The 20,040-nt window shown below is 38.1% G+C and overlaps 1 protein-coding gene across 3 annotated transcripts in view; it reads left to right on the top strand.

Moving 5' to 3' along the window:
* Nucleotides 1-560: 560 nt before the first annotated feature.
* RASA1 (RAS p21 protein activator 1) overlaps nt 561-20,040 on the top strand; it is a 109,720-nt gene continuing 90,240 nt past the window's right edge. The window contains exon 1 of one of the 3 annotated variants that reach the window (XM_032625925.1): nt 561-1,662. In XM_032625925.1, coding sequence (XP_032481816.1) covers nt 1,145-1,662 — 518 coding nt within the window. In that variant the 5' untranslated portion in view covers nt 561-1,144. The remainder of the gene's footprint in view (nt 1,663-20,040) is intronic. The other 2 variants (XM_032625927.1, XM_032625926.1) reach the window with 2 other exon arrangements.

The raw sequence follows: 20,040 nt of genomic DNA, 5'->3' as shown, positions 1-20,040 counted from the left end.
GAAAAGAAAACGGAAACAGTAACAGTACGGTCTCGACCTTCCAAGCGGGCCGCCCCCTCCAACACCCCACCTCCGAGGGCCTTGAATGTCTGGTTTCTGCGCCGCCGGCCACGGGTGTTTGTTCTACCGGTCAGGAAGCAAGGAATTGGCTTCGCGGCATCTTCCTTTCCCTCTCCCCGGTCCTCCCTCTTCAACCCCTCCTTGTCTCTCCCGTCTCTCCGGTTTTCACCGCGCTGAACGGCCGCGCGCTCTGGACCCACTCCTCCCCTCCTCCGCCTCACCGGCCCTTCAAACAAAGCCCAGGGAGGCCGGCGCGCGAGATTTGCGGCCGCGCCGCCACGCGCTCCACCCAAAGCGGGTCAGCGAGCGCGGCCGCGCACCGCGCGTCCCCGCCGCTTCCTTCCCTCCCGACTCTTCCTTTTCCTTCTCCAGGCCCAGTCCCCCAACCCCCGCTCCGGGAAGGCGCCTGCGCAGAAGCTGCCCTCTCCCTCCTCCTTCCCCGCCCTTCCTTCCCTCTGCTCCTCCTCCCGTGCCCCGCCTTCCTTTCTCTCTCGTCGATTTCACTGAGCGCTCCAGGTTGCGAGCAGTTCAGTCCGTTTTCCCACTACCCCGCCCCCCTTCCTCTTTTCTCCCCACCCCTCGCGTCTCAGCCCCGTGGAGGATGAAGCGGCTGCAGCGGCCCCAGCCCCAGCAGCGGCACCGGCGGTGGCTGCGGTGGGGGTGGCCGGAACTGGGGTGGTGAAGAAGCGGTGGCGGCGGCGGCCGTGGCGGTGGCTGAAGGAGCAGCAGCCGCCCCAGCCGCTTCCCCTGTGCTTCCCTTCCTCTTGAGTGCAGCCAGGAAGTTTTTCGCTTCTGTGCATGTGTGTGTGCGTGAGTGTGGGTGTGTAAGGTGAAGATTTGGGCGGCGTTTGTGCAGGCGTTGGGTTTTTTGCCCACTTCTCTTCCCGTAACCCGGGTAGCTCCCGAGCCTGGGCTGTGGCCCGAAGAGGGGGCGCGGCGGCGGGCTCTCTCCTTTTGTTGTTGTTTCCTCCGCCTGGGGAGCTGAAGAGGGGACGCGCCTGGGTGGGGCGGCTCGGAGCCCGGGCCTGGTGGCCCCCGGGGCTCCCGGGCGGGCAGGGTAGGGCAGAGTAGAGCGGGCTTCAACATGATGGCGGCCGAGGCCGGCAGTGAGGAGGGCGGCCCGGTCACCGCCGGGGCAGCAGGAGGCGGCGGGGCCGCGGGCTCCAGTGCCTATCCGGCAGTGTGTCGGGTGAAGATACCCGCCGCCCTGTCTGTGGCAGCCGCCCCCTTTCCTGGGCTGGCGGAGGCTGGAGTGGCCGGGACTCTGGGTGGCGGAGCCGCTTTGGGGTCAGGGTTCCTGGGACCCGGGTCTGTGGCGGGGGCACTGGGGGGAGCCGGACTGTCAGGGGGAGGTGCTGCTGCTGGCGTGGCTGGTGCTGCCGCCGCCGGACCTGGCGGGGAGATGGCTTTCACCAAGGGGACCACTTCGTTGCCTGCTGAGACCTTCGGGGCAGGCGGCGGATTCCCTCCTTTGCCGCCTCCTCCTCAGCTGCCCCCTTTGGGCGCGGGCCTGGGAACAGTGGACGAAGGTGACTCTCTGGATGGACCAGAATACGAGGAGGAAGAGGTGGCCATCCCGCTGACCGCTCCGCCAACCAACCAGTAAGTCAAGACCGGTGTTTTGGGGGAAGCTGACTCCTGGAAAGAAGTGGGAAAACATGCCTCGTTCTTTCAGCTGTTACTCGTTGTGAAAAGTTTTGAAGCTTATGGTTCTGTGCATAGGGATTTAATTTGATCACTCATCTTCCCTACAGGCACACTCCCTGGCGGCTTGGTATATCTGTTGCTCCTCTGGGAAGATGTAAAGTTTTAAAGATGGGAAGCATGGGAAAATGTGTATCCAGTGAGAACCGGATATGGTTCTGCCCCTTCCAAATTGAGGTGGCGTCCTGGGATTCAGCTGAGCTTGCAGCTACCAAGGCAGTCGTAGTCTATATTAACCTGGTTGTGTTCCCTGTTGAAGCTAGATGACTAGTGAGAAGCTTGGAATACAAGCATTTAAATGAGTATTGTGTTAATATCATTCGAAACATGCATTGGTCAGAATGCTTTGTTTTTGTTGCACTGCAAATCCCAGCTTCTGCCTGTTGAAATCATTGCGATGCAGAGAAGTCTTTGGATCACTTTTGAAAACGTGGGTCAGCGAGAAAGGAAAGGAGTTCTGATAATTACAGGTGTGGTTAAGGGCTCATACTCCAACAATATTTGTAACTTGTGCCGTAGAATTCCCATTTATTAATATTAGTGTAATTCTTCTATAAGTTGAAGCTTTCTAAACACAGTATTGGAGCAAAACAAAATCAATAGTGTGCTTCCCTTCAACACTTTGTTGGTGGCAAATACAGTATTCTATTTGAAAATTAATTTTGCCAGTCTACTGCGGAATATATATGACTAATGACTTTTCTATATATAGTACCTCCCCCTTGTTCTCTTCATAAGTGAACTTAGGTATGTATTTATAAAGCTGGACCTTGATGAGAGGAAAATGTTGATGGGAAGAGGTAATAGTAGGTAAAACTTGCTTTATAGATCCCTCATATCTGTCTTAATTTTCCTTTAGAATGTTGACAACCTTGGTGAGTATCAGAAGAAGAAAGATTTGGTTTCTGTGTTGACAGTCACTCTAGACAATTGCAGGTTTTTTTGTTTTTTCGTGGGTTTTGTTTTCGTTTGTTTTTTTTGATAAGCTTCTTTGGAAGAATTAAAAAGGACTTAACGAATTAGGACATTTTTGACTTAAGGCTACATCTTTTGATGGAAAAGTAAAGTTAGTCTTACTTGGGTCAGGCATGGTATAGGGGTGTTGTATTCCTTTTATATTATTCATTGTGAGTTCAATTTTTTGGTCTGATTTCATACCAACTTATCATTTCACATCTGTATATTGCAGACTTTTCTGAAGGTGTTCTGAGAGTGTTAAAAATTTAAAATATACTGCACTGCTTACACACCTTCAATCAAGCCTTCTTGAAAAAATCACTTAAGCATTAAGGTTCCTGTGGTTACGATAAAGTGCAACTTTTCATTATGAAAGAATATAGGCTTATGCCAGTTATTAACTAAATTGAATTAGGCATATTTAGTATATTGCAGTTTTAAATATTTTTAAAGGTAGAATTTATTTTGTAGAGCAATTTTAGCTTCACGGCAGAATTAAGCAGAAAACACATAGTGTTCCCATTAAATTTTTAATAATAAACATGAGTGAGTAAAGAGGAAAAATTATGTTTCTGGGAAGTCCATTTGAGATTTTCATCATTATTGTTTATATTTGGGAATAAAAATATTATTTGTGTGACTGTGTATACAAGAATTGTACCTGTTCTAAAAGGTATCCTCCATTTCTAGTATGTTTTTTAAATTTGCCACTGAGAAGTACAAATTTCCCTCTTTTCTTTATCTTAGATATCAACCCAAAGTCACTGGAGGCAATACAGTGTAGTGGTTAAGTGTGCAAATTCTGAAGTTAGACAAGATTTGGGTTGGAATCCTGACTCTGCTACTAACTAGCTGTGTGATCTTGGAAAGGTCAGTTTCCCCATCTGTAAAATGGGGACAATAATGGTGTCTCCCTCATACGGTCGTGTGTTTTTTTTTTTTTTTTTTTTTGGGGTACACGGGCCTCGCACTGTTGTGGCCTCTCCCGTTGCGGAGCACAGGCTCAGCGGCTATGGCTCATGGGCCTAGCCGCTCCGCGGCATGTGGGATCTTACCGGACCGGGGCACGAACCCGTTTCCCCTGCATTGGCAGGAGGACTCTCAACCACTGCGCCACCAGGGAAGCCCCATATGGTCGTTTTTAAGGTTAATGAGAACCCCCTGAACATATTCAGCACAGTCCCTGGCACATAGTAAGTGTTCAATAAATTAGTAGTCTCCCCAAATAATAATATATTATTTTATTGTCATTAAATTGCCTACTAATTCTATTGCTATAGGAACTCCCTTACTAATAACTATTTGAGAGAATGTTTTGAACTCCGAAGGTCTGTCTACTATGATTGATTATATCAAAAATTTTATTTTAAATTCATAAAGGCTTCTTGCAGGCTAAGCAGGTTTAGAGATGGAATTCAAGTGTTTTCTATAAATTCCTATTTTTAAATAAAAGGAAAAGCCTTAACGACTTTGTTAAATAATGTCAAATCTTTCATAAAAGTATTGAAGAAATGCTTTTGGACTAATACATGATTACTAGTGACTGGTCACCTTAGTTATTGATAGCATGATATTAAGGAGGTTCAGGTCATAGGATCGCATCCACAGTGGGTTTGTTAGATAGACCAGGGCTCCCTGATCATGGAGTTCAACCATGTGTCCAGCTGGTTCAGTGCTGTTGGTCACAAGAGTCAAGTGACAATATGTAGATAGACCAGTGCAAATATAATAACACTATTAGTATTTTGTACCTTGCTTTTCTGTGTGCATGGTGAATCATTAGTCTCATGTTTATTACTGAGCATTTTCATTAGTTGGGTTAAGGCCAGAAAAGTTTGTATAATTTTAACTATTACATGTATTTGAATATTCTTTTTTTTTGGTGCAAATTTTGAGGAAAAAATTTTAAAAAGAAAAAGAATTCTCTCCATATATTTTTATGCTATAAAAGGTTCTGTATCTAAAACTGCTGAAAAAGTTTTTTTTCAATACAGGTACTCCCTGTATTGTTATGTAGCTGCTTTTCGTGGTCCTTGTTATTTCTTTCTCTTTTCCCCAGGGGTGAGGGGTGATAGGAAAGGAGAAGTTCCCTTAGTCCACCATCAGTTATGTACAGAGATTTTTAACTATGAGCCTGCAGTAGCAGGAGGCTCTTGGGCTGAATCCAACTGACAGATATATATTGCTTGCTCGTAGTGTATTTGGAGCATTTAGTGATTACTTGCCACCATTTAAAAATAGGAAAACTTCATGTTTAAGAAGTTTCGATTTCTAGCATCACTTGAGAAATCAGAGGAGTTGGCTCTACCTGGTTGCTGTTCCTGCTTGAGAATAGATTTCTAGAGCTGAGTAGTGATTGCCCCATTTAGGTGAATTCTGAGCTCTACAGTTAACTGTGGTTACTACCAGGCCTGCTTTGCCTTTGATGTTATTTGCCTGGCATCTGGCTTAACTAGATCTTACCTTGGACCTAAAACGCAGGCTTTCTCAAGCCTGAAAGTCGAAGGAAAAAAGAAATAAGGAATGTAAATAATACCTTTCTTTTCCTTAAGAATCATCTTACTGTTTCTACAAAAATAAAATCATTCTTAAGTCAAATAATTGTTAAATGTTAGTACTAAGACATGTAGCATTCATTAACTTTGTCACTGATTGCATTGTAACTCTGGCTGAGTCATTATTTCTTAATAAAAATGGGGGTGAGAATTGAAGAGATTAGTTATGGACAAAGTGGTTTCTGACCAGGACCAGATATTTTTGCTATATGAGTAGTAGAGCAATGTAGTAGGAGCTTAATTTAAGGGATACAACAATGAGTAAGATACCCCTTTTCTTAATGTCTCTCTAGTAGAAAGTTAAGTTACCAATTACTGTCATTCAGGCTAGCTTAAGATAAATATCATGAGTGAACTATGAGCAAAGGGTCATGGGGGTTAAAAGAATAAGATATTTATATAATTAGAATCAGTAAAGTCTTAGAGGAAAAGTAGCAGGTATGTTTTCAATGCTGCTTAATTTATTCTGAACAAGAGGTAATTGGTTCCTATGCCCTTTGCCTAAAGATTCTGTCAGGTAGAAAAGAATTACAAATTAATGAGTATAAACTTTTGACCTTTAGTGAGGAGTCTGTCCTACTGAACTCTTTTTTTTTTTTTTTTTTTTTGCGGTACGTGGGCCTCTCACTGTTGTGGCCTCTCCCGTTGCGGAGCACAGGCTCTGCACGTGCAGCCTCAGCGGCCATGGCTCACGGGCCCAGCTGCTCCGCGGCATGTGGGATTTTCCCGGACCGGGGCATGAACCCGTGTCCTGTGCATTGGCAGGCAGACTCTCAATCACTGAACCACTAGGGAAGCCCCTATTGAACTCTTAATTATTTACCTGTGGTCTGGGGTAGGTTGAAGGGGGTGCCTACAGTTAACTGAGAATACACAGCACTACCAAAGGCTTGAATTGGTCTGGATCATTGATTAGCCACTCTGGGGAAACCAGGTGAACATTATCGACAGAGCCAAAAAAAAGACCCAAAAGCCAAAACAACAGCAACAAAAAAACCATACAGGGGTAAATTAGGAAGAAGAAGGGGAAAATAAAGAGGTCTTTTGGTTGCTTTGCTCCCTATCTCTTTACTAGCCATTAGGGAACTGAGAGAATGCCTTTAAGAGCAGCTCAAATACTCCAAACAGTACCTTGGTGGGGGCAGGTGATGGAACTTAGAGCGATTATTGTCAGGTATTACTGATGACATTTCTTGGTTGCTTACTACCTAACAGGAACTGTTCTAATTGGTTTACATGTGTTGTTGTAGTTGCCTGTTGCTTCACTCCAAAACTTAGTTGCTTAGTTGCTCTTGATTCTAAAATTTGGGCAGGGCTTGTTGGGGACTGCTCCATGTGTCACCTGTTGGCTATAATGTCCAAGGTATCTTTTTAACTCATAAGTCTGGTACCTCAGCTGGGATGGCTGGAACAGCTGGTGGATAGCTGGGCATCTGTGTGTGTATGTGTGTATCTGTGTCCATGTCTCCCCCCACCCCAACTTCTCCATTTCATTAGCTTGAACTTCTCCACAGCATGGCAGATGGGTTCCATGAGGGAGCATTCCCAGAGGACAGGCCTCACCTGCCGACACGTATTAAGCCTCTCTGTTCTTCATGTTTGCTAACGTTTCAATGGCAAATGCTAATCACGTGAGTCAGTCTAGATTTAGTGTGGGAGTGGGCTATAAAAGGGCACCAATATTAGAAGGTGAGATTTCTTGGGGACATCAGAGTAGCTGCCTACTGCATGTATTATTCATTTACAAGTAAATATTAGATAATATTAGAATACTAGTGGTTAGGGAGAGCGTGGGAGAAAGGGCAAGTACTTTGAAGTTTTTCCCTTAGGGTCTACATGGTAAATTGTCTTTCATCGAATGGTCCAAATATCCCCACAATATATTTTGCTTCTGACCACCATTATCTTAATTTTAAACCAAAGATACTGAATATGGATGTTGGTTATGGCTCATTGTTTGAATATGCCAATGTATGTATGGTAGGTGTGTTATCTTGAAATCACCTGCAGTACATTTCAGTTGTGGGCTAAATAAAAAATAGTTATCAGGTAAAATGTATGGATAACTTCTCCATATGTCTAATCACATCTCAGTGGGATTTGGAGTATGCTTTTAGGTGTTCCAGTGATTACATGATTTTGTGAGTAAAACAATGAACATTGCGGGGGACAGAAAGAAATATAAAAGAAAGTACAATGTAGCTGGACAATAAGGCATTAATGATATAGAAATAAGATGATAAAATTAATCTACGGACACATTGTACTAATTTTTCAAATTAGAGGATAGTTTTGGAAGAGTTGAAAGAATGAGAGTGTATGAAAGTGATTTTGAAATTTTATACTGTAATTCTCTTTTACTAAAGCTTTATAGCAAGTTTAATTAGCTTTTGTAGCATCAGTATTTGATGTTATAGTAGTTCCCCCTTATCCACGGCTTCACTTTCCACGATTTCAGTTGCTCTCGGTTGACCATGGCTCAAAAATATTAAGCGGGGCTTCCCTGGTGGCGCAGTGGTTGAGAGTCCGCCTGCCGATGCAGGGGACATGGGTTCATGCCCCGGTCCGGGAAGATCCCACATGCCGCGGAGTGGCTAGGCCCGTGAGCCACGGCCTCTGAGCCTGCGCGTCCGGAGCCTGTGCTCCGCAATGGGAGAGGCCACAACAGTGAGAGGCCCGCGTACCACAAAAAAACAAACAAACAAAAAATATTAAGCGGAAAATTCCAGAAATAAGCAATTCATGAGTTTTAAGAATTGTACACCTTTCAGAGTAGTGTGATGAAATCCTGCTCCATCCCGCCCAGGCATGAACCATACCTTTGTCCAACGTATCCTGCCATCACTTAGTGGTCCTATCGTGGTCGTCAGATTGACTGTTGCACTATCACAGTGCTTGTGTTCAAGTAAGCCTTATTTTACTTAATAATGGCCCCAAAGCGCAAGAGTAGTGATGTTGGCAATTCGGATATTCCAGAGAAGCTGTAAAGTGCTTACTTTAAGTGAAAAGGTGAAAGTTTCCTACTTAATAGGGGATGAAAAAAATCATATGCGGAGATTACTAAGATCTACAGGAAGAACGAATCTTCTATCTGTGAAATTGTGAAGGAAAAAGAAATTCATGATAGTTTTGCTATTGCACCTCAAACTGCAAAAGTTATGACCACAGTGTGTGATAGTGCTTAGTTGAGATGGAAAAGGCGTTACATTTTACAGAAAGATATTTTGAGAGAGACTACATTCATGTAATGTTTATTACAGTGTATCGTTATAATTGTTCTATTTTATTATAGAACATATAATAAATGTTATTGTTATTGTTGTTAATCTCTTACTGTGCCTAATTTATAAATAGGTATCTATATATGGGAAAAATAGAGTATGTATGGGATTCGGTACTAATTTGAGGTTTCAGGCATGCCTGGGAGTCTTGGAATGTATCCCCTGAGGATAAGAGAAGACTACTGTGTAGTCAGGAGAGTGATATGCATAGATACATAGTATTTTAGTAAACGAGGAAACTCTTTCATTGACCATTGCAGAAGCAGACTCTGGTAGAGTGACTTGCTTAAGGTCAAAGAGCTAGGTGGATCTGGGACAGAATCCAGTTCCCATGATTTTTTAGATATGTTTCGATTTGAGTAATATTTAATTAATTTTTGCGGGGGGAGGAAGTGGAGAGGCACAGGCCCATTATTGAATAATCATTTACTAGATTCTAGGCAGTTTACATAGGTTATCTCATTTAATTCTCATAACTATACAGTGAGAGTAGATATTATCCACATTTTTTTTTGTTGAGAAAACTGGTAGAACTGGAATTCTCATGCAAATACTTGCTCCATTCCAGTGCATATAACACACACATATATACGTGCACCCATACGAAACTTAATATACTCCAGGACTGGCTAGTCATGGGGTGTTGGACTGAATTTTATCTCTCCAAAATTCATAGATTGAAGCCCTAACCCCCAGTGTGACGGTGTATAGAGTTAGGACCTTTAAGGTGGTAATTAAGGTTAAATGAGGTCATAAAGGTTGGATCCATAATTCTATAGGACTGGTGTTCTCATATGAAGAGGAGGAGACAAATGGGAGCACATGTGAACAGAGAAAAGGCCATATGAGTTCACAGTGAGAAGGTGGCTATCTATATATAAGCCAAGGAGAGATGCTTCACTTAGAAACCAACTTTGTTGGCACCTTAATCTTGGACTCAGCCTCCAGAACTGTGAGAAAATACATTTCTGTTGTTTAAGCCATCTAGTATATGGAATTTTGTTATGATATCCTGAGCTGACTGATACACTGCATAAACCTGCATCTTTAAAAATGGCTTTGGAGGATTTGGAGCAGATTAAATGCTCATTTACTACTTGAGAAACAGGGTCTTCATGCTTTTATTTCCTATTTTTCACTGTAGGAAAGAAAACCTTTCCTTATACTTTAGCTTCATTCTTCATGAGTTCGTGACTTAACATCTCCTCTTTTGGCTATACTTGTGTTGAAAGTTGGAAAGCATTTAAATGCATGTCTGATTATTATAGTGTGAAAAGATCCTACAGAAGACTGTGGGTGGTAGCTGTAGAAAACCTATGGGTGAGACATTGCTCCAGGAGATTTTCTGTATTCACTCTGTGTTCATTGTTGTAACATTCAGTGTTACTTTTAAAATTCTTCTCTTTTATGTATCTGTGTCTAGCTAAGGGAAAGACCTAGAGATATCCCTCTCAATTCTTTTAAGTCTTCTTTGTAGGTATAGCCCACTACACTGGGTTCACAGTTAAGATACTTGTATAATAGGAGAACCATACCTCTCTTCCATCCATGTCTATCTACCTAAATATTGATTTATCTCTCAGATTTTCCAATTAAACTTCTTATTTTGAGATAATTGTAGATTCATATTTAGTTGTAAGAAATAATACAGAGATGTTTCCTTCACCTATTTTTCCAGATATATGGCAATATCTCGTGATATCACAACTAGGAGTCAATTTCATTGATATAGTTCATTTATTCAGATTTCACCAGTTCTACATACACTATGTGTGTGTGTGTGTGTGTGTGTGTGGTGTTTATTTAAATCTATGCAGTTTTATCACATGGGTAGATTTGTATAATCATCACCACAGTAAAGATACAGAACAATTTCATTACTCCCAGGATCCCTTGTGTTGTCCTTTTATAACTAAACCCACCTTTCTCCATCTTTAATCCCTGGCAACCACTAATCTGTTCTTCATTTTGTCATTTCCAAAAGACTATATAAATGGACTCATACAGCTTGTAACCTTTTTTTTTTGGTCAACGTCTTTACTGGAGTATAATTGCTTTACATTGCTGTGTTAGTTGCTGCTGTATAACAAAGTGAATCAGCTATACGTATACATATATCCCCATATCCCCTCCCTGTTGCGTCTCCCTTCCACCCTTCCTATCCACCGCTCTAGGTGGTCACAAAGCACTGAGCAGATCTCCCTGTGCTATGCAGCTGCTTCCCACTGGCTGTTTTACATTTGGTAGTGTATATATGTCCATGCCACTTTCTCACTTCATCCCAGCTTACCCTTACCCCTCCCCGTGTCGTCAAGTCCATTCTCTACATCTGCGTCTTTATTCCTGTCCTGCCCCTAGGTGCTTCAGAACCATTTTTTTTTAGATTCCATATATATATGTGTGTGTTAGCATACAGATTTGTTTTTCTTTTTCTGACTGACTTCACTCTGTATGACAGTCTCTACGTCCATCCACCTCACTACAAATAATTCAATTTCGTTTCTTTTTATGGCTGAGTAATATTCCATTGTATATACGTGCCACGTCTTCTTTATCCATTCATCTGTCGATGGAGACTTAGTTTGCTTCCATGTCCTGGCTATTATAAATAGTTCATACAGCATGTAACCTTTTGGAATAGGATTTGTCACTGAACACAATTCCCTCAAGATTTATTCAAGTTGTTGCTTGTATCAATACTTTGTACCTTTTTGTTGCTGAGTAGTATTCCATGGTTTGGATATACTACAGTTTGTTTAATCATTCACTCATCAGAGAACATTTGGGTAATTTCCAGTTTTAGCTATTATGAAAAAAAACTGCTATGAACATTTGTGTTTATGTTTTTGTGTGAACATAAGTTTTCATTTCTGTCAGATAAATGTCCAAGAGTGCAACTGCTGGATCGTGTAGTAATTGCATATTGAGTTTTATAAGAAACTGCCGATCTATTTTCTAGAATAGCTGTATCCTTTTACATTCTCACTAACAATTCATGAGTGATCCTGATTCCCTATGTCCTCACTACTAACCATTTTTTATTTTAGCAATTCTCATTGCCTAGTGATCACTAGATGCCTAGTGATATCTCATTGTGGTTTTGATATGCATTTTTCCTAATGATTGATGATATTGAAACTTTTTATGTGCTAATTTGCTATCTGTATATCCTCTTGGGTGAAATGTCTGTTCATCTCTTTTGCCCATTTTCCAGTAGGATTGTTTGTTTATTATTGAGTTTTAAGAGTTCTTTATGTATTCTAAATATTAGTCCTCTATCTGATAATGTGGTTTGCAAATATTTTCTCCTATTCTGTAGCTTGTCTTTTTCTCCTTTTAACAGGGTCTTTCACAGAGCAAAAGTTTTTAATTTTTATGAAGCTTAAGTTATTAATATTTTCTTCTATAGGTTGTGCTTTTAGAGGCAAGTCTGAGAACTCTTTGCCTAGCCTGGATCACAAAGATTTTCTCCTATGATTGTTTCCAAAAGTTTTGTATTTTTATGTTTTACAGTTAAGTCCATGATCCATTTTGATTTCTTTTTTATAAAAGGTATGGTTTAGATTGAGGTTCATATTTTTGCCCAGGAATATATGATTACTCTAACACCATTTGTTGGAAAGGCAAATATCTTTCTTCCATTGAATTGCTTTTGCACTTTGATAAAAAATTAATCGGGCATATATGTGTGGGTTTACTTCAGGGTTCTTTATTGTATTCTGTTGGTCTGTATGTCTCCATTTGCTGATATCACACTCTTGATAACCGTAGCTACGTAGTAAGCCTTAATATTGGGTAGAGTGATTCTCTTTTCAATATGTTTTTAGCTATTCTAAGACGTGTCTTTATGTATAAATTTTAGAACAAGCTTGTCCATGTCTACAAAAACTTTGTTGAAATTTTCATAGCAATTGCATTAAACCTATAGATCAGTTTTGGGAGAACTGACATCTTTACTATGTTGACATGATATGTTTCCATTTATTTAGTTCTTTGATTGCTTTAATCAGCATTTTGTAATTTTTAATATATCAATCCTGTATGCCTATTGTTTAATTTGTACTTTTTTTTTGGTTTTGTTTTATTTGGAGCAGTTTTGTAAATGTTATTATGTTTTTAAGTTTCCACATGTTTCTTGTTAGTATATAGAAATGCTGATTGATTTTTGGTATGTTGGTCTTATATCCTGTGACCTTGTTAAACTTCTCTTTTAGTTTTAAGAGACTTTTTACAGATTCCTTGGGATTTTCTACATAGACAATCATGTCAACTGCAAATAGGGGCTGTTTTTTTCTTTCTGATCTGTATGACTTTTTTTTTTTTGTCATATTGCAGTGGCTAGAATTTCTAGTACTATATTGAATGAGAGTGGTGAGAGCAGACATCCTTGCTTTGTTCCTTGTCTTAGGTGGAAAACATTTAAATGTGTTTTGCCATTAAATATGATGTTAACAGTAGCTGTTTTGTGGGGAGAGTGGATAGATACTCTTTATCAAGTTGAGGTTGATCACCTCTCTTCCTAGTTTACTGTGAGTTTTTACCATGAATGGGTGCTGGCTATTTTCAAATTCTTTTTTCTGGGTCAATTTATATGATCATATGATTTTTTCCGTAACATGTTGAGATGGTAGCTTACTGATTTTTTTAATGTTGAACCAGCCTTGCATAGCTGGAATAAATCTCAGTAGGTTATGGTGTATAATGTTTTTCAAGAATTGCTGAAACTCAGGTTTTTGATGTGTTGAGAATGTTTGTGTCTAAGTTCGTGAGAGATATTGGTCTGTAGTTTTCTTGTGATATCTTTGTCTTGTTTCAGTATTTGAATAATACTGGCCTCATAGTATGGGGTAGGAAATGTTCCCTACTCTTCTGTTCTTTGGAAGAGTTTGTGAAGTATTGGTATTAATATTTGGTAGAATTCTCTAGTGAAAACATCTCAGCATGGGATTTATTTTTTTTTTGGAGATTTTAAATTATGAATTCATTTAAAATGGTTATAGGGTTATACATCTTATTTATATTATTTTGGTTGGATTTTGGTAGTAAGTGGGTTCATTTCTTCTAATTTGTCTAACATAGCAGCATAAACTTGTTTGCATTATTACCTAGTTACCCTTTTGATGGCTGTAGAATAGTGATATTCTCTTTTACTCTTGATACTTGAATTTGTGTCTTAACTCTTTTTTGTTTTGTCAGTCTTGTTAAAGCATTATCATTTCTATTAATTTTTTCAAAGGGTTAGCTTTTTGTTTCATTGATTTTTTTTCCTTATGGCCTTGTTTTCAATTTCATTAAGTTTTGCTCTTATTTTTATTGTTCTTTTTTTCTGATTGCTTTGGGTTTATTTTGTTCCTGTTTTTCTAGCTTCTTGAGGAAGGAATTTAAGATGATTGATTTGAGACTTTTCCTGTTTCCTAGAGTAAGCATTTAATGCTATACTTTTCCCTCTTAACCCATCTTTAGCCATATTCTGCATCTTTTGATATGTTGCCTTTTCATTTTCACTCAGTTCTGTGTTTCTTTTTTTAACTTTACATTGAGACTTACATTTTGACTCATGAATTATTTAGAAGTGTGTTGTTTCATTTCCAAGTGTTTTAAGATTTACCAATAATCTTTCTGTTATTGATTTCTCGTTAGTGTCCATTATGGTCAGAGGACATACCCTTATGATTTCAGTACTTTTAAATTTGTTGAAGTTTGTTTTATAGTCCGGGATTTGGATATGGTCTATCTTGGTGAATGTTCCATGGATGCTTGAAAAAAATGTGTATTTGGCTGTTCTTTGGTGGAATGTTCTATATATGTCAATTAGATTCTTCTGTTTTGTTCAGAACTTTTAAATCTTTCCTCATTTTCTGTTTAGTATTTCTGTGAGTTTCTGAGATAGGAATCTTAAAGTTCCCACTATAATTTTGAATTTATCTATTTTTTCTTTCAGCTCTATCAGTTTTTGCTTCATGTACTTTGGGGCCCTGTAGTTTGGGTGTACACATTTAGGATTATTATGTATTTCTGGTGGATAGATCCTTTTATCATTATCTAATGTCCCTCTTTTGTCTCTAGCAATTGTCTTTGCTCTAAAGTCTATCTAATAGTAATATAGCAACTCCTGCTTTTATTTTGTTTGCCTGTACATTTTTCCATCATTTTACTTTCAGTGTGTCTTATTTTAAGTGATCTAATTATAGAGAACTTATAGTTGGGTCTTTTTTTTTTTTTTTTTTTAGTTCATGCTGTTAATCTGTCTTTACTTGCTGTATTAAATATGTTTACAGTAATTACTGATATTTTAGGACTTAAGTCTGCCATTTTACTTTTTGTTTTCTGTTTGTTCTCTTTCTCATTTCTCTTTTTCTCTTTTCTTGCTTTCCTATGGGTTACTCAAACATTTGTTAGGATTTCATCTTGAAGTATTTATAGTGTTTTTTCAATATATCACTTTGTAGATACTAAAATAACATATGTAATTTACCACAGTCTGTGGGTATAAGCATTTTATCAATTCGAGTGAAGTGGGGAAACTATTCTTCCACTTAGATCCCTTTACCTTCCCACTTTGTAAATATTGTTCTCTTGACTATTTCTTCTACATACATTGGGCAGCTTTTCAGATGGTGTTAATATTTTTGTTATTGTGATAAAATATACATGACATAAAACTTACTTTAATCATCTTTAGGTGTATAGTTCTGTGGTATAAAGTACATTCACATTGTTGTTCAACCATTGTCACCATCGTTCTCCAGAACTTTTCCATCTTCCCCAGCTAAAACTGTACCCATTATACACTAACTTTCCAATCCCTTTTTCCTCAGCCCCTGGCAACCACCATTTTACTTTCTGTTTCTATGAATTTGACTACTCTAGGTACCTCACATAAATGGAGTCATAGAATATTTTACTTTTGTAACTGACTTGTTTCACTTAGCATGTCTTCAAGGTTCATCTGTGTTGTAGCATTTGTCAGAACTTGTTTCTAGAGTCTGAATAACATTCTAGACTTATTGCACATTTTGTTTATCCATTTATCTATTTGTGGGCGCTTGGGTTGCTTCCACTTTTTGGATATTGTGAATAATGCTGCTTGAACATAGTATATAAATATCTGTTTTAGTCACTGCTTTCATTTTGGGAATAGGAATTTTTGGGTCATAGGGTAATTCTGTGTTTAAGTTTTTGAGGAATTGCCATATCATTTTTGATAACAGCTATACCATTTTATAGTCTCACTAGCAATGTATGAGGGTTCTAACTGCTCCATATCCTCACCATCACTTGTATTTTCTTTTTTTTTCTTTGTTTGTTTTTTGGATTTTTTTGGAGATGAAATAGCTATTCTGATGGGTGTGAAATGGTTTCTTATTGTGGTTTTGACTTGCATTTTCCTAATGAATAGTGATGTTGAGCATCTTTTCATGTACTTATTGTCCTTTTTTATATCTTTTTTGTAGAAATGTCTCTTTTCAAGTCCTTTGCCCATTTTTTAATCAGGTTGTTTGTTTTTGTTAAGTTGTAGGAGCTCTTTATATATTCTGGATATCAGTCCCTTTTCAGATAAATGGTTTGCAAATATTTTCTCCTGTTCTAAGGAATTGCTTTTTCACTCTGTTGATAGTGTCTTTTGATACACAGAGGTTTTTAATTTTGATGAACTCCAGTTTTTTATGCCTGTATAATTTTTATTCCATTCATCTGTTATGGTTTTAAAACCTCTTGAGTAGAAAGGTAGTCTATTGTATTTACCTATATTTTTGCTTTTCTCATTGTGCTTTCTTCTTTCCTGATGTTCCAAGAGTCCTTGTTTTATCAATTGAAGAACTTCCATAGCCATTCTTGAAGGATACATCTGGTAGTGACAAATTCTTTTAGTTTTCCTTTGTCTGCTGTGTCTTTATTTCTGCTTCATTCCTGAAAGATAATTTTGTCAGATACAGAATTCATGGTTAACAGTTCTTTTCTTTCAGCACTTGAAAAATTTTTTGTTACTTTCTTCTGACCTTTGTGGTTTCAGATTAGAAAGCTGCTGTCATTTGAGTTGGTGTTCCCTATAGGTAATGCATCCTTTCGATGTGGTTGCTTTCAGGATTTTTCTTTGTCTTTCGTTTCAGATATGTATGTCAAGGTGTAACTTCTGTGGGTTTACCTGTTTGTGGTTTGCTCACTTTAATCTGTAGCTGTACGTCTTTCTCCAGATTTGGAAGTTTTCAGCCATTTGTTGAATACTCTTCAACTCCACTCTTTTTGTCTTCTTTTCATGGGGCTCAAAATGATATGGATCTAGATCTTTCATTATTGTCCCATCCATCTACGAGACCTTGTTGTTTTCAGTGATTTTTCTTTTTTGTTCATATTGGGGAAATTCTGTTGATCTGTCCTCAAGTTCACTGATTCTGTTCTCCATAATTCCTACTATTGAGCCCATCTAATAAGTTTTTGGTTTTCTTTCTTATTGTAGTTTTCAGCTCTGTAATTTCTTTTTGGTTCTTTTTTTTTATATTTTCTATTTCTTGGGTTGAATTTTGTCTGTTTCAAGAGAATTTGTAATTGATGGATGGAAAATTTTTATGATGGCTGCTTTACAGTCTTTGTCAGATAATTCCAATATCTGATTCATATCAGTGTTGGCATCTGTTAATTATCTTTTTCTCATTCAAGTAATGATTTTTTTGGTTCTTAGCATGATGGATGATTTTTGATTGTATGTTGGACATTTTGTCTTCCATGTAATGTTTTTAAAATCAGTTTGTCCTGTAAGTATGATTTTTTTTTAAAAATTTGGCTGCACTGGGTCTTAGTTGCAGCATGCAGGATCATTTTTCGGTTGTGGCATGTGGGCTGTTTAGTTGTGCCATGTGGGCTCTATTAGTTGCACCATGTGGGATCTAGTTCCCTGACCAGGGATTGAACCTGGGCCCCGTGCATTGGGAGCGCAGAGTCTTAGCCACTGGAACTCCACCAGGGAACTCCCCCAATAAGTGTGATTAATATATATTTACTGTAGAAAATTTGGAGACTATTGAGAAATACAAAGAAAAAAATCACTTTTCTATTGCCAAAGATAGTTCCTGTTATGAATAATACATAACATTTATCTGAAAGGAAATATGTACAGGTATGCTTTGGAGGTATTATATTGCAAGTTCCATTTCAGACTACCACAATAAAGTGAACATCACAATAAAGCAAGTCACAGGAATTTTTTTGATATCCTATTGAATTAATTTTAATTTATCCATACTAAAATTATGTTGATGGTGGTGGGATGAATTGGGAGATTGGGATTGACATATATACACTAATATGTATAAAATAGATAACTAATAAGAACCTGCTGTATAAAAAATAAAGTAAAATTCCAAAAAAAGGTACAGAAAATTATATATGAATTCAGAGAATACAGGCGATCATTAAAAAAAAAGTTATGTTTACACTGAACTATAGTGTTTGTTAAGAGTGCAATAGCATTATGTCTAAAAAATACACATACCTTAATTAAAAAATACTTTATTGCTAAAAAAAAAAAATTAACCCTTATCTGAACCTTCAGCAAGTCATAGTAGTAACATCAAAGATCACTGATCACAGATCACCGTAACAAATCAGTAATAAGGAAAAATTTTGAAATATTGTGAGAATTACCAAAATGTGACACAGAGACACAAAGTGAGCAAATGCTGTTGGAAAGATGGACTTGCTCCATGCAGGGTTACCACAAACCGTCAATATGTAAAAAAACAATTATTTGCAAAGGGCAATAAAGTAAAGCACAATAAAATGAGATATGCCTGTGTATATCCCCATCCCCTCAAATATAATTGTAGCTAACACTTTCACAGATGAGGAAATTGAGGTAAGGAGGGTTTTAGGTAACTTTCCCAGATCACAAAACTACCAAATGATTCAACGCAAACTTTTGATTCCTGGGTTTATGTGTTTAACCACTGTGGTACAGTCTCTCTTGTTCTGTTTTTTTTTTTTTTTCTCCCCCTGTACCACTTCAGAAAAATTGTTTCAGTAGGAGAATTAACTTATTTTGGGAGGGATAATCAATAGGTTAACAGCCCTCTAAAAGGCATTTTGAATAGTGTTTAAGTAGTTCAATAAATATGTCTATAGATACTTGAATGTGTTTATATACATATATATACACATATGTGTGTTTGTGTGTGTGTGTATATATATATATATACACACACACACATATGCATTTTGGAAGATTATCTTAGGTAGTAGAGAAAGGAGTTTTGATACCTCTTGTTAGGCATCCACTTGGGAATATTTAAATAAATGAATACCTCCTTCCATTTGAATGGGAAGCAATAACAGGCTTTTTTTTCTTTTTACAGGCTTTTATCTTCCTTGAAAAGAAAGTTGTGTTTTTGTTTTAAGTAAATCATTGTTAGCTTCCTTACTCATTTATTGAGGAACAAATTGTGTAGAAGTTCTTCCACGCATTTTTTCACTTAGGTGACTGTAAGGTCACCCATCACGTGTATGTAGTGAGCTTGGTTGTTTATCCATATCAGCGAGTTTTAGGGTAGCTGTCTAAGAATTGATTTAGGGGAAATTCCTAATTATTGGGTTAAATAGTGACTGTATGAGGGCTTAGGAATAACTCACTACCTTTTAGTTTCTACCTAAGAAAACTAATCCAGTTATCTAAAGTGCAATTGCTACTGTATGTATTTACTTATGGGACACAGCAATGGTAGCATGATGGTAAGAGAAATTAAATATCAAGAGAAATTAAATCTTCAGCAATTCTTTGGAATCCTATTAGAATTCTCTACATTTGTCATTGCTGGCAACTAAAGATGAGTTAACGATGTGGTTTGATGTTTGCTTTTAGTCATTACATAAATGTGACTTTTCATGGAATTCAGGAAAAAGGAACACACTGACAGGGGCTGTATCCTCTAGTTAATAGTAGAATTCATGAATATTATCCTCAGAATATTTTCATCATGAAACCATTTTGAAATAATTATAAAAGTGAATAGCATTTAAAATACCTAATCATTTTATTTGACACTTTTTTAGGGACCTATTCTGTGTAATTTGATAAAATGACATTTATCACTACAGAGTCAGAAATCATACAAAGTCTTAGAGTGCTATGGAGAAATAGTACAATACGTTTTAATAAATTAGTATTAACTTTCATGGAAATAATATTATTTTGCCTAGTGCACAGGGCCTGTGAATGAGTACAGTGGACGAGAGGTTGAAATGTAATAGCTAGCAGACATATCTTGATATGTTGTAAATGCCATGGTAAGGAAGGAGCGGAGCCTGAGCATTGTCCTGTAGGCATGTGGAATCCATAGAAAGCAATCTTTTTCTACTAAAGTTTTCAAAACTTTTTTTTTTAAGATTTCAGTCAATTTGCCCTTTTCTCCTTTCCCACTTCAATGTAATCATTTACTGTGATGGTTCTTTTCTACTTCCTAAATTGCTTTGGAATCTAACTTTTTTAAAAC

Source organism: Phocoena sinus, chromosome 3, assembly GCF_008692025.1.
Source record: "Phocoena sinus isolate mPhoSin1 chromosome 3, mPhoSin1.pri, whole genome shotgun sequence".
Lineage (NCBI taxonomy): Eukaryota > Metazoa > Chordata > Mammalia > Artiodactyla > Phocoenidae > Phocoena > Phocoena sinus.
The sequence above is the reverse complement of the archived record's forward strand: the minus strand, read 5'-3'. Positions and strand labels throughout refer to the sequence as shown.